This window comes from Lampris incognitus, chromosome 12 (genome assembly GCF_029633865.1).
Source record: "Lampris incognitus isolate fLamInc1 chromosome 12, fLamInc1.hap2, whole genome shotgun sequence".
Classification (NCBI taxonomy): domain Eukaryota; kingdom Metazoa; phylum Chordata; class Actinopteri; order Lampriformes; family Lampridae; genus Lampris; species Lampris incognitus.
Genome location: NC_079222.1, coordinates 25,957,003 through 25,980,756, shown reverse-complemented (window position 1 = coordinate 25,980,756; position 23,754 = coordinate 25,957,003). Strand labels below are relative to the sequence as shown.

Genomic DNA, 23,754 nt, shown 5'->3' with positions numbered 1-23,754 from the left:
ATCAATGGATGTGTAAACACAACAGAAGGGTATGTGGGAGGCAGAGACACATGTAAGGGTGCGGATACAAAACAAAGTGAAATATGCTGACTTTAAATTTTCTTTCCCTCTTTTTCTCCCCAGTTGTACTTGGCCAATAACCCCACTCCTCCAAGCCGTCCTGGTCGCTGCCCCACCCCCTCTGTCAATCCGGGGGGGCTGCAGACTACCACATGCCTCCTCCGAAACATGTGGAGTTGCCAGCCGCTTCTTTTCACCTGACAGTGAGGAGTTTCACCAGGGGGACATAGTGTGTGGAAGGATTCCCCCCAGCTCCCCCTCCCCCCCAAACAGGCGCCACGAACGACCAGGGGAGGCGCTAGTGCAGCAACCAGGACACATACCCACATCCGGCTTCCCACTCGCAGACACGGCCAATTGTGTCTGTAGGGACGCCCGACCAAGCCAGAGGTTACATGGGGATTCGAACCAGCGATCCCCATGTTGGTAGGCAACGTAATAGACCGCCACGCCACCCGGACACCCACAAATGACAATTCATGTATTTTTATTTTTTTTTCTGACCATGGACCCTTTTCAGCCAGTAATAAAGCAGTTGCAAAGTTGTCATATCATACCTGGGCAGAGGGGGTTACATGCCAGTTTCTGGATGCCTTGCCCCTCGCAGATGGCACCTCCATTCAGTGGCGCTGGGTTGGTGCAGCTACGTGTACGTTTCTGGTACCCACGACCACAGCGACTGTTACACACAGACCACTCTGTCCACGTTGACCATCCACCATTCACTGGAATATCGAAAATGACACATGTTAGACCAACATTCACACCTGTCTTTATGCATGCTCAATAATCCTGGTAAGAAAATCAAAGAAAGTTGAATCTGTTCATCCGGACACAACGTTTCCTGAGAGAAACATTTCATCACTCATCTAAGTGGCCTCTTCAGTCTAAACTGACTGCAGGTATCCACACCCTTAAAAACAATACAGTGGCACAACGACTGAAACCAACAGTCAGTTTCATATGCAAATATGGGCGTGACCCTTAATTACAGTTTCAATCTTACAATGCTGTGATTGCAAGCATTCCCAAATCCTCAGTGAATAATACATATGGTCTTTGAAACTCTAGTTAATAGTCACACCCATATTTGCATATGAAACCGATTGTTGGTTTCAGTCATTATACAACTGTATTGTTTATAAGGGCGGGGATGCCTGCAGTCAGTTTAGACTGAAGAGGTCACTTAGATGAGTGATGAAATGTTTCTGTCAATAAACGTTGTGTCCATATGAACTGATTCAGCCTTCTTTGAACATCCACACCTGTTTATGTTGCAGATTTCATGTCTACTGTTTTCCTAGATGGATTTCTAAAATGTTCTTTCATGAATCCATGTATGACCCAAGTTAGTCCTTTCAGTACAGGACACTTAATAAAGTATCTGATACGTCAAAGATCAAAGATGGTTGAATCAGTTTATCTGTGTGTCACTTAGATGAGTGATGAAACATATCTGTCAATAAACATTGTATCCAGATGAAATGATTCAACCTTCTTTGATTTTCTTACCTGGATCATTGAGCAAGACATTTTGATACTTCAAAGACTATCTGGTCAAATGAATCAAACATTATGCCTCCGGTTATTTTGACCCTGTAGGCCCGAGTCATTGGTTTGCTGTGCAGCCAGACAGTAAATTCTGGTTGCATTGCTGTACTTTCCATTCAGCCAATCCCTCTAATACTTTCCTTCCCTCTCTCCTCCGTCTCTGTCAGCGTCTAAACCTCGTGCAGAGTGACACCAGGGTTTGTGGCTGAGAACAAGTCTGTGGCATTTCAGATGGTGGAACCGGGCCCCCGGAGCCTCCGACTTTCAAATGTGACATGCTTTCCAGTGAACTCCAAAGCACGGGACTCAAGGGGGAGACTGCCAAAGCCTTGCATTTCTTGACTGTCTACTTTCCCTTTCTCTGGGGATCACGGCTCTCTCTTCTCGATCTTCCCTTCTCTCGTACTCTTTCTCACTCTGTTGTTCTCTATTACTCTCTCTCCCATCTTGTTTTTTTCTCCCCTTTTTTGTTACCAGACTGCAATCCCGTTCTGGTCCCAGTTCCTTGTTGTGGGTTGAGTGTGAACTCCCTGGGCTAGTCTGTTTTGTTAATGGCCAAAACCATCTGAAAAGATGGTCTCTCTCCCACTTAGTCTTTCATCTGTCGTATCAGCCACAGCTCTCCTCCTTCTCCACCGGCCTCCTCACCATGTTGTGCCTTATAAAATGAGTGTTAAGAGCCGGGTTTATGTTTGTTTTGTGAGTGAGTGTGTGTATGTGTGTGTGCATGTGTGCATGTGTTTGTGCTGTGCGTGTGCATGCATGCATGTACGTGTGTGTGTGTATGCGTGCATGTGTGCATGGTTGTGCATGTTCGTTAGTGTTTCTGTGTGCATGTGTGTGCTGTGTGTGCGCATATGTGTATACGTGCGTGTGTGCATGTGTGTGTATGTGCATGTGTGTGCATGCATGCATGTTTATACATGTTCATTAGTGAGTCTGTGTGCATATGTGTGTGTATGTATGTGTGTGTGTGCATGCATGTGTGTGTGTGCATGCATGCATGTGGATGTTTGCATGTTTAGGCATGTTTGTTAGTGTTTCTGTGTGCATGAGTATTTTGTGTGTGTATTTTGTGTGCGTGTGTATTTTGTGTGCGTGTGTATTTTGTGTGCGTGTCATCATCTTCCGTGCAGCTATACATGACTGTGTGAACACACTAGACTGGAGGGCGGGGGGTGACAGTGGCTTGCGGGGCATTCACTCACAGATGAGCCGACATCAAAGCGGTTCTGCAACTCTCGGTTCTGCTCAACTGTATTAGCAGCAGGGGAAAGCCTTCCACAGAAAACAAACTCACAATCAGGCCTCCAAGTCCCCGAGGTCTGTTTCATCTTTCAATCTCCACAGCCCCCTTGACTGGTCCCCCACCTACTGCACATCACTACACCTCTTACTCAATAGTAGCACCACTTATTTTAAATCAAACAACCCTGATGCTAACGATGCCCCATCTCTAATCTACAGTTAGTGAAGAGGAGGGAGGGACAGTTACCTGAGAGACTTACTCACAGGAAGGACACGAAAGACAGATCTGCAACTTGACCCTGCTGACGTCGATTCCCATGAGCCCCCGTCTGCTTACTTGGTGAATTAACAGGTCAGTAACTCAGTAAATTAGCAAACGACGACCAAGAAAACGTTGTTTTACTCTGCCAATACAATGGAAATTGGTTTGCAGTGTTATTGCGCCACGTTTGTGTTTGTCCACAAATCAAAAACATAAAAAAAATTTTTTTTTGATTCTCCCCCTTTTTCTCCAAGCTGTACTTGGCCAATTACCCCGGTCGCTGCTCCACGCCTCCCTACCAATCTGGGGAGGGCTGCAGACTACCACATGCCTCCTCTGATACATGTGGAGTCGCCAGCTGCTTCTTTTCACCTGACAGTGAGGAGTTTCACCAGGGGGATGTAGTGCGCCCCCCCAGTTCCCCCTCCCCCCCGAACAGGCAAACCCGACCGACCAGAGGAGGTGCTAGCGCAGCAACCAGATCACATACCCACATCCAGCTTCCCACCTGCAGACACGACCAATTGTGTCTGTTGGGACGCCCGGACCAAGCTGGAAGTAACACGGGGATTCGAACCGGCAATCCCCGTGCTGGAAGGCAATGGAATAGACCACTACACTACATGGACACGTAAAAAAAAAAACATGCATTTTCATTGCGGGGAGAATACCAGGGTTCTTAAACTGAGATTATCACCACAAATATGTGTGTGTGTGTGTGTGCATTTCTGCACATTTGTGCATGCAGTCTCTTAAAGATGTGCACACTGAACGGAAAGGATTAGACATCCAACAGGATACGGTGCCATTAGGAAGACTCCCACCCGCTCAGGCATAGAAAAAAACCCCCAGCTCTGATGGATTTAACTTAATTACTTATCAACCCAATGGCAACACCACTTTAAAGTCATAGAAAAAGTTTTGACACAGGTTAACAGAGAAAAAAGGTTCTTGTTTTTTTTTTTTTTCCGTTTCATTTTTTTTCTCCCCCATCTTCTCTCGCCTCCAGCGGCTGTTGAAGTTTAACTTCTCACCGGTGCTGTGCGGTAACAGATAGTTGATGTTGGGTAGAGTGTCTGTGGAGCCACAGCGGGGGTCCCTTTAAGTGCGGCTAGGGCTCAGCCACACCAGCGCCGCACTCGCTCTTCTAAAAAACATGAATCCACAACACTTCGCACACCTTCAGGCGGGAACAAAATGTGAAAATGTTGCACAGTGGGAGAGAGGGGTTTTCTTTATGCAGAATGACTTTAGAGTGGTTTATTTTGAGCTCAGCCAACTTCTAAATGGAATCCGCCGTTTCTTCTTCCTTTCAGCTAATATACGGTGTAACTCCATGGCGGTCAGTTTTTTTGCGTCCTTTTTTTTTCAGTGATCAGAAAAGCAACAGAGTGGCGTCTGGGTGGCGTGCCGGTCTATACCGTTGCCTACCAACACGGGGATCGCTAGTTCGAATCCCCGTGTTCCCTCCAGCTTGGCCCCACAGACCCAATTGGCCGTGTATGCGGGTGTGAAGCCGCATGTGGGTATGTGTCCTGACTTGCTGCACTAGCGCCTCCTCTGGTGGGTCGGGGCACCTGCTTGGGGGGAGGGGGAATTGGGGGGAATAGTGTGATCCGGGCGGCACGGTGGCGCAGTGGATGGTGCTGTCACCTCACAGCAAGAAGGTCCAACGGGGTTGTCCAACTTTGGGGGTCATCCCAGGTCGTCCTCTGTGTGGAGTTTGCATGTTCTCCCCGTGTCTGTAGTGGGTTTTCTCCCCATGTCTGTAATGGGTATTAACCCGAACATGCATGTTAGGGTGAATGCTCCTGTCTGTGGCCCTGACTGAGGCATGGCAAGACAAACTGTACTTGGTCCCCGGGTGCTGCACAGCAGCTGTCCACTGCTCCTAGCTACGCAGCTAGGACAGGTTAAATGCGGAGAAGAATTTCCCTTCAGGGATCAATAGTGTATGTCAAAGAAAAAAAAAAAAGAAAAAGAAAAAATCCTCCCATGGATTTGCTACACCCCCCTGGCGAAACTTCTCACTGTCAGGTGAAAAGAAGCGGCTGGCGACTCCACATGTATCAAAGGAGGCATGTGGTAGTCTGCAGCCCTCCCCGGATCGGCAGAAGGGGTGGAGCAGCAACCGGGACAGCTTGGAAGAGTGGGGTAATTTGCCGGATACAATTGGGGAGAAAAGGGGGGGGGGAGAACAGCACAGGCGTGATAAATTACTGGGACAGAATTACAGAATTAATTGTTTGGGGGATTGGGGATACGAGTGATGTGAAGGACAGCGTCCTGCAGACAGTAAGGTGTCGGTGGTGCAGCATTAGAGAGCACATTACCATAGACGATGACCGTGGCGGTGGTGCTGCGCCTTTTGGCCACGATGTTTTTAGCCACGCAGGTGTAGTTGGCTGTGTCGGAAAGGCGGGCCTGTTTGATGATCAGGTTGTGGTCGATGGTGATGTAGAAGTTCCTGTCGTCCGCAGGGTCAATAATCTCCTCGTTCTTCAGCCACTCCACCTGAGAAAGGAGGTGAGAGGTGAGGGTGGAAAATAAGCAGAGGAATAAATAGATAAATAAATAAAACGAAGCAAAAGGAAATAGGGAAGTGTACAAGTCACTGGGTGTACAGATAATCACAAAGTGCTTCGAGCAGAAAAAGTGGGACATGTGTCAAAGAGCGATGTGACGGCGGGGAGGATAACCTTGTTTCTCTGAATAAAAATCACAGCAACACATTCAAACAGCTATGTGTTTTTTTTCTCGACTTAACTTCTCTGACAACGCGGTGCAAGGATCACAGCGAGTGTTCGAGCCTCTTAGGTTCTGCTCTAGACGTCATGGTGATTATTTTCTTTTTATTTACCCCTCCGAACAAAGCCAGCATCGCCAGACAGCACAGAAAATACACTTTCTTTTTGCAGCTGAGAAGCTCTCTAACCTTTCCTTTTGAGGTTTGTCCTCAAAAGAAAAGAAAAAAAGACTGTGATATTGAACTCCTGGCAAAGTCACAACACAACGGTTCATTAACAGATGTTAATTGGCTGTAAATCGCCGAGATCGGTTCTTCTGCCCGAGTTTGGGTTGAGGCTACGGGGCTCAGACGCCGAGCGCCGTGTGCCTTGAAGGCTCCTCACGCTCTGCAGATGTGCTTGAACTCAGCATCGTTTTCTTTCCCTCTCTTTTCTCTGCAGACAGTGCTGAGGAGGCCTCACGCAGGGCAGGTTATGAGGCGAACAGCTGTCTTCATGTGTATTGTAATATCTTGTGAGGAGCGGAGACCCTGATGTGAGAGAATACTGGCAGGAGTAGTGGGGAAGGAAAAGGAGGGTGTTTTAATATAAAGGGTCTTCCTCGTGGAAGTTCAACTATGTCTCAAAGGCGGCACGCTGTCGCCTCACAGCAAGAAGGCCCTGGGTTCACCAACACGGGGGTCACCTGTTCGAATCCCCGTGTTACCTCTGCCTTGGTCGGGCATTCCTACAGACACAATTGGCCGTGTCTGTGGGTGGGAAGCTGGAGGTCGGTATGTGAGACTGCGGGGAATAGCATGACCCTCCCATGTGCTACGTCCCCCTGGGGAAACTCCTCACTGTCAGGTGAAAAGAGGCGGCTGGCGACTCCACATGTATCGTAGGAGGCATGTGGTATTCTGCAGCCCTCCACAGATCAGCAGAGGGGGTGGAGTAGTGACCGGAGAGGGGGGGGCTCGGAGAGTGGGGTAATTGGTCAAGTACAATTGGGGGAGTTGGGGGAGAAGGGGGGAGAAAAAGGGGGAAAAAAGAACCCCAGGGTTGTCCAACCTTGGGGGTCATCCCAGGTCATCTGTGTGGAGTTTGCATGTTCTCCCCGTATCTAAGGTGGGTTTTCTCCAAGTGCTCCGGTTTCCCCCACCATCAAAAATGAATAAATAAATAAATAAAAATACATGTGTGCCCCTGGCCAACTCCTGTTTACACTCCTGTCTGTGGTTAATACTCCTGTCTGTGCCCCTGGCCAAGTCCAGTTGGTCCCCGGGTGCTGCGTGGCGGCTGCACCCTGCCCCTAGCTACACAGCCAGGATGGGTTTAATACAGAGGGTAAATTCTCCACGGGGGTCAATAAAGTATCTCAAAATCAAACGCAAAGCATCGGGATGACAGCCTGACTTGAACCCTGCCGGGACAGAATACCCACAGAGCCAGTCTCCAACAGCTGACGCTGCACCGCTCCACCAACAACATGGAAATGGCCACGCAGTACGTGACGCGGGACACGCTTTGGGCTTTATGCGTGACTTGTGTCAGTAGTGTCTGGAGGTGACACCTTTCAAAGGCGCCATCAGCATCCCACTTCAATGGCGCCGCTTGCTCGCTTATCATGTGAAAACACACTTGAGCGACCGAAAAAGGAAATATTTCCTATATTGCAGTTTACAATTATCTAATAACACTTTAACACAGCCTCAGCCCCGTCCTCCCCGACACAATTCATGAAAATAAAAAATAAAAAAAATAAAAAATAAAAATAAAAAACGCATCACAGCACGTATTTTATAGCCATGAACACAATACCAGACAGGCTTAAGAGTAAAACTCTGTAAGCCCCGTGTATATTTTCTGTGGCTGCGGTACTTACGAGTGTTTTCCTCCATAAACATTTATCAGACAAATCAATTGTACGGGACCAGAAAAGTGGAGAAATCTCTCCCTGGCTGTCTCCTCGCCCAAATTAAGCCTCGCTCTCGCACTCGCACAGGGCAATAAAGCCCCGCTCCACTCAAGTCATAATGCATAGGAAATGAGAGCGCACACACACACAAGCACATGCACCCATGTAATTCCTCCTAAATCACTCCGAGACTCCTTGCAGATATGATCTTCATTCCTCAACATGATCCTGCAACGCTACCAACAGCTCGGCTCGTCCAAAGCAAAAGACGAGCCCGTCTTTACATAACCCTGAGATGATTACATTCTATTGATCCGTGGATGCTTGATGAAAGCTGCCTAGCTGTTTATCATGAAGGAGCCATGAGAGCTGGAGAATGTTAAATGTGCTAAACCTCTGCCAAATAGTGATCTCTACTGACTTAAATGCATCCTGTTTAGATTATGGTGTACCGTATAGGGACCTCTCATATAGCGACAAGCAGTATTTATTGAAAAAAAAAACATATTTAAGAAATTGTAAATTATATTCTACCAAGGTTAATTTAACAAAAAAGGTTATCTTCACCAGTACTATGGTTACTCATTAGAACGAGTTAAGTATCCATAATTCAAGTTTGGTGTATTAGCTATATTTTAGTTTGTCTGTTTTGGTATCTGTTGAAGAGGACGTAGGAAACAGGAGCTAGTATATTCATAAATACGCGGGCGTCCGGGCGGCATAGCGGTCTATTCCGTTGCCTACCAACACGGGGTTCACCAGTTCGAATCCCTGTGTTACCTCCGGCTTGGTCAGGCATCCCTACAGACACAATTGGCCGTGTCTGTGGGTGGGAAGCCGGTTGAGATTTATGTTCTGGTCGCTGCACTAGCGCCTCCTCTGGTCGGTCAGGGCGCTTGTTCACGGGAGGGGGAGGGGGAACTGGGGGGAATAGCGTGAGCTTCCCACGTGATATGTCCCCCTGGTGAAACTCCTCACTGTCAGGTGAAAAGAAAGTGGCTGGTGACTCCTCATGTATCGGAGGAGGCATGTGGTAGTCTGCAGCCCTCCCTGGATCAGCAGAGGGGGTGGAGCAGTGACCGGGCCGGCTAAAATTGGGGAGAAAACGGGAAAAAAAACCCCCCTAAAAACAAAAACAAAAGAAGATTATATATATATATATATATGTGTGTTTGTATATATATATATATATATATATATATATATATATATATATATATATACGTGAGGTGAACAGCCACATATGAGCTAAGTGTGTGTTTCTATAAAGACAACCACTTTTACTTTTTAATTGTAAATTGTATCCAAAGATATGGCAAGACAGACCGGAGGGAATGATCCAAATATAGACCCAGATAGGGACGAAGACATGACAAATGCTCTGACTACCATTTTGTGACTTCTGTGTTCCCTGCTTTACAGTGAAAGATTGACAAAGACAGGAAGACAGCTCCAGAAGAGCGAATGAAATGACAGTAATAACAGAGAGAATATCAAAGAAATGATGGACATGATTAACATATTGTCTTCAGGGCTCACATTCGTGCATGCTGAGGACAAAACCTTATGAAATGCAAAGTCGGTTCTAACGGCGACTGACAGTTTGGCACAAAGAGGAGGTCAATCAATTTTGCACCAGTCACAGGAGCAGCCTCTCCAAACAAGCTGCGTTCAGAAGTCAGGAGCACTTTTATACGACGAGGCATTAAACACTGAATAAAATATTTTTTTTCAGTCCAGATGGAGGGACAGGAGAAGAGAGAAGGGAAAAAAAGGGTTTGAAAACAGGATGTCCCAAAAAAGGAACAGGAATGATCCGCTGTGGCGACTCCTAACGGGAGCAGTCGCCGAAAGTAGTAGTAGTAGATATATATATATATATATATATACACACACACACACACCACACACACACATATATATATATATATATATATATATATATTTTTTTTTTTTTTGTAATCCCCCCCCCCCCAGTTGTACATGGCCGATTACCCCACTCTTCTGAGCCATCCCAGTCACTGCTCCACCCCCTCTGCCGATCTGGGGAGGGCTGCAGACTACCACATGGCTTCTCCATACATGTGGAGTCACCAGCCGCTTCTTTTCACCTGACAGTGAGGAGTTTCCCCAGGGGATGTAACGTGTGGGAGGATCACGCTATTCCTCCCAGTTCCCCCTCCCTCCCGAACAGGCGCCCCGACAGACCAGAGGAGGTGCTAGTGCAGCGTCCAGGACACATACACACATCTGGCTGCCCACCCACAGACATGGCCAATTAGGTCTGTAGGGACGCCCGACCAAGCCGGAGGCAAGACGGGGATTCGACCCGGCAATCCCTGTGTTGGTAGGCAACAGAATAGACCGCTATGCTACCCGGACGCCGGTAATGGATGAGTTAAAATTGATAGTTTGAATGTTGAATATGGAGTCCCCAGTGGGGAAGTGAAATGGTTTTAAGACGTGGTTCCTGTGTTTGAATTGAATTTACCCCAATAGCTACATTCAAAACAAAAATGAATAGAATGACCTGAAGGAGTTAGCTAACTTCCCTAGTTCTGAGCAAATTATTCAACCAAAAATAATTTTATCCACTTCATTACACAAAGACATGTGGCAGCGGTGCAGTGGTTAGGACGGTCGCCTCACAGCAAGGAGGTCCTGGGTTCAAGCCCCGGGGTAGTCCAACCTTGGGGGTCGTCCCAGTTTGTCCCCTGTGTGGAGTTTGCATGTTCTCCTGTGTCCGAGTGGGTTTCCTCCGGGGCTCCGGTTTCCTCCCACAGTCCGAAGGCATGTAGGTCAGGTGAATCGGCCGTACTAAATTGTCCCTAGGTGTGAATGTGTGTGTGTGTGTGTGTGTGTGTGTGTGTGTGTGTGTGTGTGTGTGTGTGTGTGTGTGTGTGTGTGTGTGTGTTTGTGCGTGTGTGTGTGGGCCCTGTGATGGCCTGGCGGCCTGTCCAGGGTGTCTCCCCGCCGCCTGCCGCCCAATGACTGCTGGAATAGGCTCCAGCAGGATAAGGGGTTCGGGTAACTGATGGATGGATTACACGGTGAGGTCACCCATGCAGGGTTATAACTGATTACAACCTCAGACTAGGTAAATACTACATTCAGATCATGTAGTTCACTTAGTTTGAGAGAAATACTATCGTTGAAATGGAGGACGTGGGCATCATCTTGCAGGCAGTAACCATGGGAACAGCAATGTGTGAGGACGAAAGGGCACACTAATCAGTCTCAAACCACCCACCTTCCAGCAACGAGACCAAACCTGCAGCATTACACACAGTACATGGAAAAATAACTATTTCTATGAATTCAATCAAACTTCAGTGTAATTAAGTGAGTACAGCTCGACGGAGGCTATGAAAAAAACAAACTAAAGCAAAGAAGAAGACGTGACACATGAGGTGCCCACACGGTTACACCGACCTATTCCTGACATGTCTGACGCCTGACTGAGGAATCACACCATGTGTGTCTGTGTGGAAGGGTTGCAACCATCACACACACAACCACACAGCTGATGGTTAAGCGTGTGTGTTTGTGCACGTGTCTGTGTGGTAGGGTTGCAGAAATCACACACACGCACACATACAATTGAGTCAAGTGCAACGTGTGTGTGTGTGTGTGTGTGTGTGTGTATGTGTGTGTGGGAAACCGGATGTGGGTGTGTCCTGGTCGCTGCACTAGCACCTCCTCTGGTCGGTCGGGGCACCTGTTCGGGGGGGGGGACTGGGGGGGAATAGCGTGATACCCCACACGCTACGTCACCCTGGTGAAACTCCTCACTGTCAGGTGAAAAGAAGCGGCTGGCGACTCCACATGTATCGGAGGAGGTACGTGGTAGTCTGCAGCCCTCCTCGGATGAGCAGACGGGGCTGCAGCAGCGACCAGGATGGCTCGGAAGAGTGGGGTAATTGGCCAAGTAAAATTGGGGAGAAAAGGGGGGGGGTGAAAGACAACAAGCAGTTAAAACGTGTGTGACGTGAAACGTCTTTAAACTGGAGACTGACAGGCAGACCAGCAGCCAGCTGGTCTGTCTGTCTGTGGTGCCATGCAGGTTTGGTGAGCCGGTAGTAACCCAGCTGCTTTCAGCATGACTAACTATCATGAGGCACTTGGAATGATTTGAGGGAATGCGATGAGTTCATTTGTTACTCTTTGGAGTAAGATTTTTTTTTTTATTATTATTTTATGCTTGTAAGAGCTATTATAGCCAATATCATTTTAATAGTTTGTTGACGTTGTTACTTCATTTAAAAAAAAGAAAAAATCAATGAAAACCATAACTGGACAGCTGTGATGCTAGGTTTTTTTTTATGCAGAACTATTAAATTGTCAAGCATATCTTACTTAAAATGGAGGGGTTTTACTACCGGCATGGTGTGTACTGAGAGCGCACCGTGCAGTTTGCAGCACAACATTGGGATCAGCAATCAGTATGAGCAGACACTAAATATTAAATGACTTGGATTGGAGGCAAGACTTCTTTCTGGACATCCCTAGCATGTGTGTGTGTGTGTGTGTGTGTGTGTGTGTGTGTGTGTGTGTGTGTGTGCCTACACGTCTGCTTGTGCGAGTTTTGTGTCTTGTGTGCATGGTTAGGGTCGTGTGTGTGTGTGTGTGCCTGCATGTCTGCTGGTGCGAGTCTTGTGTCTTGTGTGCATGGTTAGGGTTGTGTGTGTGTGTGTGTGTGTGTGTGTGTGTGTGTGTGTGTGTGTGTGTGTACATGTTTTGCTATCCTTGTGTGGACCAAATGTCCACACAAGGATAGCAAAACCTGACAGCACATACCTTGTGCGGACGTTTCATAGGTCCGCACAAGGAAAAGGGTCTATTTTAGGGTTAGGACTTGGTTTTAAGGTTACAGTTAGAATTAGGGTTAGGGTTAGGCATGTAGTTTGCATGGTTAAGGTTAGGGTTAAGGCCTAGGAAATGAATGTAGTCAATGAAGGGTCCACACAAGGATAGTGAAACACGACTGTGTGTGTGTGTGTGTGTGTGTGTGTGTGTGTGTGTGTGTGTGTGTGTGTGTGTGCCTGCATGTCTGCTTGTGCGAGTCTTGTGTCTTGTGTGCATGGTTAGGGTTGTGTGTGTGTGTGTGTGTGTGTGTGTGTGTGTGTGTGCTGCCAGCAGGACGGAGAGCAGTAAATAAGCTCTAATGGCCCCGCGCGGAGCTCATACTTCACATCTTCCAAGGATATGAGTTTAAATCTGGCCACGGGTGATATAACCACAACTTTTTCTGAGCTACGCTACACCTGGCGGCCCTAATCTCTCAGGGCTTCAGCAGCTCCACATGCCAGGTGGGTGGATGTGGCATCACGGAGGAGGCGAGTTTCTCTCACTGCTCAGTATTTGCTTCTGGTACCATCATAAGAGCTCCAGAGCCAGAGTAAAACCAATCTCTGAGAGTACATGAAATCCATACAGATTTGAAAGAAAATAATACAAAATGCAAATTATAACATGCCAAGAACTTGGATTACAGTTTTCTTACAGATTTTCTGACAAAATGTCGGATTATTTGACGGAAGCCTGGCTGCAGCTTGGAACAGTGCTCTTGTTTTTAGAGCTTGTTTGAGATTCAAGATTCAATAAACTCTATTGACACACAACCAGGTTGGTGGTGTTTGCTTAGCATGGTAGCTCCATGTTAACACACCCAACTTCCCAACACCAATACATGCAATAAACAAATATTTAGGATTCACATAACAACAGCTGGACAGCCATTAAGGGGCATCGGGGGTCATGGTTAGGGAGTTGTTTTTTTCTCCCCAATTGTACCTGGCCAATCACCCCACTCTCCAAGCCGTCCCGGTCTCTGCTGATCCGGGCAGGGCTGCAGACTACCCCATGCCTCCTCTGATACATGTGGAGTCACCAGCCGCTTCTTTTCACCTGACAGTGAGGAGTTTCACCAGGGGGACGTAGCGTGTGATATAATCACACTGTTCCCCCCAGTCTCCCTCCCCCCAAAACAGGCGCCCTGACCAACCAGAGGAGGTGCTAGTGCAGCAACCAGGACACATACCCACATCCGGTTTCCCATCCGCAGACACGGCCAATTGTGTCTGTAGGGACGGCCAACCAAGCCGGAGGTAACACAGGGATTCGAACCGGCGATCCCCACATTGGTAGGCAATGGAATAGACCGCTACACCACCCGGACGCACAGGAGGTGAGGGAGTTGAGAGCTCCTACACTCACTGGCCACTTTATTAGGTACACTTTGCTAGTACCGGGTTGGACCCCCTTTTGCCTTCAGAACTGCCTTAATCCTTTGTGGCATAGATTCAGCAAGGTACTTGAAACATTCCTCAGAGAGTTTGGTCCATATTGACATGATAGCATCACGCAGTTGCTGCAGATTTGTCGGCTGCACATCCATGAAGCGAATCTCCCGGTCCACCACATCCCAAAGGTGCTCTATTGGATTGAGATCTGGTGACTGTGGAGGCCATTTGAGTACAGTGAACTCATTGTCATGTTCAAGAAACCAGTCTGCGATGATTCGAGCTTTATGACATGGCACGTTATCCTGCTGGAAGTAGCCATCAGAAGATGGGAACACTGTGGTCATAAAGGGATGGACATGGTCAGCAACAATACTCGGGTAGGCTGCGGCGTTGACACGATGCTCAATTGGTACTAAGGGGCCCAAAGTGTGCCAAGAAAATATCCCCCACACCATTTCACCACCACCACCAGCCTGAACCGTTGATACAAGGCAGGATGGATCCATGCTTTCATGTTGTTGACGCCAAATTCTGACCCTACCATCCAAATGTCGCAGCAGAAATCGAGACTCATCAGACCAGGCAACGTTTTTCCAATCTTCTATTGTCCAATTTTGGTGACCCTGTGCGAATTGTAGCCTCAGTTTCCTGTTCTTAGCTGACAGGAGTGGCACCCGGTGTGGTCTTCTGCTGCTGTAGCCCATCTGCCTCAAGGTTCGACGTGTTGTGCGTTCAGAGATGCTCTTCTGCATACCTCGGTTGTAATGAGTGGTTATTTGAGTTACTGTTGCCTTTCTATCAGCTCGAACCAGTCTGGCCATTCTCCTCTGACCTCTGGCATCAACAAGGCATTTTCGCCCACAGAACTGCCGCTCACTGGATATTTTCTCTTTTTTGGACCATTCTCTGTAAACCCTAGAGATGGTTGTGCGTGAAAATCCCAGTAGATCAGCAGTTTCTGAAATACTCAGACCAGCCCGTCTGGCACCAACAACCATGCCACGTTCAAAGTCACTTAAATCACCTTTCTTCCCCATTCTGATGCTCGGTTTGAACTGAGGCAGATCGTCTTGACCATGTCTACATGCCTAAATGCATTGAGTTGCTGCCATGTGATTGGCTGATTAGAAATTTGCGTTAACGAGCAGTTGGACAGGTGTGCCTAATAAAGTGGCCGGTGAGTGTATATTGCAGTAGGGGAAAACTGTCTCTGAAATGAGTGTTTTTTTGCACTGACTGGCCTGCAGCTTCTTCTTGATGACATGAGTGTGCTGTCCTAACATTCTTTATACTGCTTCACCAGGGGGACGTAGCGTGTGGGAGGATCACACTATTCCCCCTCCCCCAACGCCCCCGACCGACCAGAGGAGGTGCTAGTGCAGCGACCAAGACACATACCCACATCCGGTTTCCCACCCGCAGACATGGCCAATTGTTTCTGTACGGACGCCCAACCGAGCCGGAGGTAAGGCGGGGATTCAAACCGGAGATCCCTGTGTTGGTAGGCCACGGAATAGACCGCTAAGCTACCCGGACGCCCCATACTGCCCTTGTCTTGCGGGTCATTTTTGACCGGTCTTCATTAAACCCCTAAATTAAAGCATCTTCAAGAAGCAGTCGGCCTGGGTGAGAGGGGTCATTGATGATTCCACCAGCCCGGTTGGCTGTTGTTCAGTCCTGACTCAATGAGAACATGAGGGGGCGCTATTAAAGTAAACCGCAATGCTGTACGCAGGAAAGCTGCGATGACTGACAGGTAAGCACCTGAAGGACAGTGTTCGCTTAGTTGCCACAGGGATTGGGTCTGGCCTCCTGACACCTTCTCTCCCATGGGTAACCTTAGTGAACATACACTTCCTGTTCCACTGAACCCTAAAGTGCTTTTACTGTAGACCCCCCCCCCCCGAGCTCCGCTCCTGCAAACACACTGTTTACTGACAAGGTGACCGAACACGCCACCATGTACTTTATGCCATGCTTCCCATGCTCTGTGGAACTAGGCCAAAACTCAGCTGCAACCAATGAGCATCAATATGGTAAAAAGGGCGCCACCAAACAAAACAAAAAAAAAACTTTCAAGCTTCCAAAGCTTTGGGGTCTGTCAATGGTGATTTACTTTGTGATACTAAAAAGTTAAACTCAAGATCAGTGCAATTACATCGTGTACATTATCTAAAACTTGAATATTTTGTGAGAGCTTTGGGGGAAACATGCGGTTTGACAATCACACACACACACTTTCAAGAAGCCCCCTGCAGTATGCTCATTGCAGCACATGTGAAACCCTTCAAGTTTTTCTCTGTCAAGTTTTTAAATTCGTCCTCTTTAGTTTTCACCCCTTCTCCGGGTGAGAGGGTGTAAAGTTAAAATCTGTATGTTCCCCAAGCCTTCTTCTCAGAAAAGCCACTGGACTTAACCGTGGCAGCAGGGCCCCCCCTTCCCCGCAGAGCACCAATGACTTGTCAACCATGATAACGCGGCAGGACCTCAGCTGACTGAGGAGATGCCTGAATTAAAATCCAGCTTCCATGGCAACAGGCTCGGCAGCGCTTGGCTCCGCATCACCTCTGAACCCCGTCTCTCTCTCGGGGTTGTGACAAGTGCTCTGAGGTGGAGACGGAGATGGAGGGCACAGTTGAGGAAAGAGGCACTGTAAAGCTGCATTCTTTGCCAAAGCCGATTCAAGTCCGTTTTATGAGCTTACTGCATATGCTTGGGTGTGAAAAGAGGCGACTGTCTGTCACTTGGGTGCAGGCCCTCCGGGTTTTAATGAAAGATCTTCACAGAGGTAATGAAAGGCAACTTTCCACACGGAGCCGCTCCGCTGGAAAGTTCCTGCTCCTCAGCCATGCCTTTATTCCCTCCTCTACAGCACTCTTGGTGAGCCTATATGTAGCGCAGCAGTGCCGAGAGTCTTTCCCAGCTGCCCAGCCTACCCAAAACTCTTCAAATATAGTCCCGGCAGCTACATTTTCCTCTTTCTCACGATTAGGCGTATATCAAATATGCATGTGGATGGAAACATATGACACAATGACTTTTTTTTTGGAGGCTGGCAGCAAGTGTCTAATATATTCATAGCGTACGACTCATTCAGATGACTAAAGCCCTGTGCTATTTCAGAAACCTCACCCGCAGTATTTCAGCCCAAGCAAGCCAAAGTTCCACTGGTAATGACGGTGAGGAGAGCCAAGATAAATGTCTGCTGCTTGTTTTCTTTGTGTGTGTGTGTGTGTGTGTGTGTGTGTGTGTGTGTGTGTGTGTGTGTGTGTGTGTGTGTGTGTGTGTGTGTGTGTGTGTGTGTGTTGCACATGGTGATCTGTTTGGCTGTTAGGGCAGGGGCTACCAAAAACACAAGGGCCACTGACATGATGTTAGAATCACACTTGTGTGAGCAACAAACCACTTTAGCGGCAACGGCAACCATCACGGTTTATCGTCGAGGGATGTCATTACAGGGCTGGACTGATGACTTGTTCATGATTATTTGCACCATGTGTACATATCGTTGTGTTTTTAAAAAGAAGACACGCCAAGGATCATCATAGGACTGAAATTGGACGAGGCCACTGAGTAAGATTGTAACCCCATGTCCTATAACTTTCAATAATTGATTGTGTGAGGGGGTTATGACAAACCCCTTGCAGGCTACATGTTGAAAGAATAATTCAGAAGCCAGTATCTCTTGCTGTAGGATCTGCATGTCCACTGAACTAAGTAAAATATGTGTCACTACCTGTTCAGTAACAGAAAAAGTGCACTGTGTATCTGAAATATTTAATTCAGGTAAGAGAGAACTCAAAGAACAGTAAAGCGGTGTGCAAGAGCAAAGGGTCTGTACAGGTCTTTTAGGGCAGTGACTGTACATGTTTCAGCTCTTGATACACACAACCAACAACTTGCTTATCAAGTCATGTTTTTATTTTGTCTTGATTGTTCTTTGTCTGCCTGTTCAATAGTTATCTTATGTATTGTTATGTTTTTACTTCTTTATTAATTGCTGTTTGTTTGCCTGCCCAGGGACTGCAGATTCAAATTAGCTGCCGGCTTACTCTGGCGCAATTATAAAATTGTGCGTTGTCCCTGTCAAATAAACAATAAACTAAACTAAACTACGTCTCAAAACTTTGTGGGAATATATTATCGCCCTGTGTGTAGTTATAAACGGGTGTCATACATCTGTCAGCATTTGGCAGAATAAATAAACCCTTAAAATAATACATTTTTGAATACCTCAAATACAATGTTAATATAATTACATGAAATAATGAAGCTATGTACTAGTTAAATGTAACATGCATTTTATTTTTCTTGCAACAACTTTGCTTTAGCCCTGATGATTTGATGTTAGCAGGTAACTGTGCCAGCAAACATGAAGGGCTCTAGTTTTTGGACGGTGCAAGGCCGGCGAAGACGCTAATGCAGATGTAGTGACAATTTCGTTTTTCTCTCGCCTGGGCGCTTTTGCTAATTTCCGGGCATGGCATAACAACGCTTGCTCCGCCATGGGCATGGGGGCACAGTGGAGGCTGTGTCAGACAGAATCAGGTGGCACAGTTTAGCGTCAAACTAAAGTGGTTTAATGTCAAATAAAACCACATTTCATGCCTGCGTCCCTCCCCCTGGTCAGGAATGGTCTTAGCACAGACGCAGGCATTGTGTGGTAGTTTCCGGGCTTTAGACGACAGTGCACTAACTAGACTTATCCAAAATCACACATAGTGCTTTTGTACATGTTATGTTAGCCTATTTCTTGAATAATCGTTCAAATGACTACTGTCTTAAACCTTTTTAATCCATCCATCCATTATCCAAACCGCTTATCCTGCTCTCAGGGTCATGGGGATGCTGGAGTCTATCCCAGCAGTCACTGGGCGGCAGGCAGGGAGACACCCTGGACAGGCCGCCAGGCCATCACAGGGCCGATACATACACACACACACACACACACACACACACACACACACACACACACACACACACACACACACACACACACACACACACACCCCTAGGGACAATTAAGTGCGGCCGATTCACCTGACCTACATGTCTTTGGACTGTGGGAGGAAACTGGAGCACCCGGAGGAAACCCACACAGACACAGGGAGAACATGCAAACGCCACACAGAGGATGATCCGGGACGACCCCCAAGGTTGGACAACCCTGGGGCTCGAACCCAGGATCTTCTTGCTGTGAGGCAACTGCACTAACCACTGCACCACCGTGCCACCAACCTTTTTAATAACCAAACAAATTAAAGTTGTAAGCAGTGATGAACGGGCCCTTGCACCTCACACACATCAGAGGGAATGGCAGCCTTTGTAATGCTAGTGGAGATTGGTTGACACTGCTCTGAGTGTTCTGGATTATCAGCTGACTTTAGCACCTGCTGCTCACATAGGGTGGGGAGGGCTCTGACTCGGAGTCCAATGATTTAAGAGTACATTTTGACTGCTCTGCAATTGATTTTGATTTAAACATTGTATGTAGGTGACAACTATCACTTCCTGTGTCCGTGCTAGAAAACACGCACCTAATGTACATTATGTTGCTACATATCAAATGTAGCGCACACGATGTAAATGTCATGTAAATCAAAGGACGTTTGTAACATAAGGCTTGATTTCCTGTTGCCAGTAGGCGGTGCTACAGAAGTTTGTCATTAATGCAGCAATACACCTAGTGGAGGTTGCCTGACATGTATATGCATTTTCATGAATATCGGACATAGCAGGGAGGAGTTACATATCACTTCCTGTGTCCACTATGTGGCACTAGAGAACATCCATTATTTATATGTCATGTTGCTGTATATCATGTGTAGACCACACTATGTAAATTTCATGTACATAAAATTATATTTGTCACACAAGGCTGACATCCTGTTGCCATTAGGTGGCACTATGACTATGACACTTCACTTCCTGTTGCCAGTAGGTGGTGCTGCAGAAGTGTGTCATTAATGCAGAAATACATTTTGTGGAGGTTGCCTGACATGCATATGCATTTTCATGAGTATCAAATGTTGCACGAAGTCGTTAAATATCACTTCCTGTGTCCACTATGTGGTGCCACAGAAAACCCACTAATTATACATCAGTTGCTGTATATCATGTATAGCATGTACATTTTATGTAAATCAAATGATGTTTATCACATAAGGTGGCCTTCCTGTTTTCACTAGGTGGCACTATGACTCGAATATGGGCATTTAGATGCCTTCAGGCATGGACTCTTATCCAGCATGTGAAATCTCGGCCAGCGTGGACAACATAAAGTGAAGTTACAACAGCTTCCTTTTTCATGGCGAAACATGCAAATGTTTCGCATTGCCATGGCAACGGTGTTCCATGAAAACTTAATACCCTCACAATGTTAAATTGGGAAGGTATTAAGTCTTCAGATGTCCCTGACCAAATGTGAGATGGGTGTGGTTAATCTGTTAGGCCAGGGGTGGCTAACCATGTGCCATGGAGAGCCATGTGTATGCAGGTTTTTATTCCAGCAGGACTCGACACCAGGTGATTTAACTGATTAGCAACCCTTCAACCAAAGAGGAAGAATATATCAGTGAAATCACCTGGTGTGGAGTCAGGTTGGAATGAAAACCTGCATACACATGGCTCTCCATGGCACATGGTTAGCCACCACTGTGCTAGGCAGAGATCGTAAAAGTACAGCGCCTGTAACGTCCTGTTGCCAATAGGTGGCGGTATAACTATGACTCAATGTTAACATGTAGATGGGTCCCAGATCTGGACTCTAATCAAACTTAAGAAATTTGGGGCAGATTGGACAATGTACATTTGAGTTACGACGTGTTTCATGGCAAAGCATGCAAATTGGCCGGCACCCCTCATCAAGGATGTTCCACAAAAACACAAGAGCTTGGCAATTTAGCATCACAAAGGTCTTTAGATGTCACAGACTACATTTGAAGTCATTCTGGTTAATTCTCTAGGAGGAGTTGGTTAAAGTACAATGCCTAGAAATGACAAAAACTGTGCAAAAGTTGCACAGAAAATACAAAATATGTGACTTCCTGTTGGATTTAGGGTATGGCTCCAAGAGGCTTTTTTGTAAATCTGGATATTTTACATATGCTTACCAAATTTCGTACATCTCCATCCATTTTAAAGGTGGGGTCTTTGACTGTGAAAATTGTTACGGTGCGCTATCGATCCAATTTGCTCCACCCAAGCCCAAGACCCATATCAGATATCAATGTTTGCCACTTCTGATACATGTGCAAAGTTTCATGAGTTGTTGAGCACCCCTAGTGCCTATAAAATGTTTTTAAAGCTACGGAATAATAATAATAATAATAATAATAATAATTTATTGGGGCCTTCTTATCACTCGGTGCTTGGGCCCTAAATATCTGCACATGTATCATCGTCTTCCAACACAAAAGAGTCAATGTGCGTCAATACGCATGGAAAACAACATGGTGATGGGGATTTCAATATTTCAATTAACCTCCTTCTGAAAGAACGAACCAGTTGGCTCGGCTCATTGATCCGTGATCACAACTATTTAAGGTGTCTTGCTGTGTTCATAGAATGAATGCGCAGGAAAGACAGAGAGATGCTGGTGAGATCGAAGACACGTTAAACGGCAGCCTGTCAAATAATCATGTTTGCGTGTTGTCTCTTCTCACATCGGAATTGTGTTAATATCTGTTGTATGCGCACTTGGCGACTCTGCACCTCCCGAACAAGGACACCGGTTTCTTCCTGGGAGAAGCTTTTCTGCCTTCGCCGGGTCTGGACTTCCACCGTCCATTACGAAACTGGCAGTTCGCCATGACAGAGAGAGCGAGAGCGCGTGCTGCTTTTAAGGGGGATGAGAGGAGCTGATTTGATTGGCTGTAATTGGAGCCAGCCCCCTCCACCCCTACTGATCATTTACTCCTTCTAAGCCAACCCTTTTACTACTGTGCAGCCGTTGCATCCAATTACTGCCAGCGCATCCCGAAATAAGCATTGGCTGCACCTGAGATCGACTTGCGCTGTGAGCTAGCGCCAGCGCCTTCTACTGTCTACTACTACTACTTTCGGCTGCTCCCGTTAGGGGTCGCCACAGCGGATCATCCGTTTCCATTTCTTCCTGTCTTCTGCATCTTCCTCTGTCACACCAGCCACCTGCATGTCTTCCCTCACCACATCCATAAACCTCCTCTTTGGCCTTCCTCTTCTCCTCTTCCCTGACAGCTCCATATTCAGCATCCTTCTCCCAATATACCCAGCATCTCTCCTCCACACATGTCCAAACCATCTCAATCTGGCCTCTCCTGCTTTGTCTCCGAACCGTCCAACCTGAGCTGTCCCTCTAATATAATCGTTCCTAATCCTGTCCTTCTCCGTTACTCCCGGTGAAAATCTTAGCATCTTCAACTCCGCCACCTTAAAACTAGAGCCCGAAATCTCAAATATTAATCTTTAGAGTAACAATTCAACAGCAAGCACTAACCAGCTCCTTGCCCATTTTAAGCAGTGTTTTTTCACTGAACTTTTTTTTTTTTGCTTTTGCAGTGAACCAGTGTGGACCCACACAAGTAAGTGGACGTATTTTTGTGACCATACAGTACATGCACTTGTGCAATGTGTGAATAGTGTATGGGCTATGTGTCCATATGATGAAAGAACAGCTTAAAAGTTTGCCATCAGATACTCTGTCTGATTTGACTCCATCTGAGTGTTTTTCTGAAGTTCTTTGAGGGTAAGGGTACTGCGGCACAGCTGCAGCCTGTTTCTCTGCCAGCCTGTGCCTCTCTGTGCACAGGCCTGTAAAAGCAGCCACACAGAGAGCTGACTACACACTGGAGGACTGACAACAGCCCACTATATCCAAATCCGACAAAACCTCAACAGCTCCTCTCCGACTGCTTTACCCTCCTCTGGTCTTTGCTTTTTTTTTTCTTTGGCTCTCAGGATGGGTGAAATACGACAGATCTTTCACTCACAATGGCAGCTACATATTTGTGCAGATACATATGCAGCCAAAGACGCAGCCCATGTGCTCTCCCCCTGTTTCTTCCTCTGAAGGGTCTTAAATGGGAAAAGACCTGACACACACGGAGGAAAAGAGCCTCGGTGTTCAGTTTTGTCCCTTTCCCCCACCGAGACAGCTGCGTTTGAACTTAAAGAGGAAGAAAAATTACTTGCTTGAGCTAACTGTTGTCTTTATTTTAGGCATGAGGTAAGTTAGAGTAATTGATGAATTTGGATGAGAGCCTCGTTCCACATGTAGGAATATACTTGGCTACGGAAGGAAAATCAAGGAGTCAAATGTATCGCCACAACCATTCAGTAAAGGGGGTGTGGTGAAACCGTCCATCCTGCATGTCATCCCTTCCCTCCAGTTTCTGACTGGATGTGAAAAAAAATACTTTCCTTTCATTCCTTCGCAACTGAACCGAACATTGCAATTTTTCCTCCTACTATCTGAATATAGGGCAGAGAGCATATCATATGGAGATGCCTTTTGGAGAAATAATGGGAACTTTAAGACTTATTCAATAATAAGTCTTGAATAAATAAACAAATGCACTAATCACCAATATGCACACTGTCCTCTGGTACGTATGTTAACCAGATATTGGATTCTCAGCACAAGCAATTAATTGTGACAACCTCCAATTTACCCCCTCAATGCACAATTGAGTTGCCACGGCAACCACGATATCCCAGGAAGCACAGGTTTGCCATGATTGGGCCACAGCCGAGTCTTTAAACTGC

General features: G+C 46.8%; 1 protein-coding gene across 2 annotated transcripts in view; it reads right to left on the bottom strand.

The window, feature by feature from the left end:
- Positions 1-23,754, bottom strand: part of unc5cb (unc-5 netrin receptor Cb) — a 198,617-nt gene that overhangs the window by 48,129 nt on the left and 126,734 nt on the right. For both annotated transcript variants that reach the window (XM_056291130.1, XM_056291131.1), the window contains exons 5-6: positions 5,455-5,635; positions 618-785 (exon numbers count right to left, since the gene is read on the bottom strand). In XM_056291130.1, the coding sequence (XP_056147105.1) occupies positions 618-785; positions 5,455-5,635 (349 nt within the window). The remainder of the gene's footprint in view (positions 1-617; positions 786-5,454; positions 5,636-23,754) is intronic.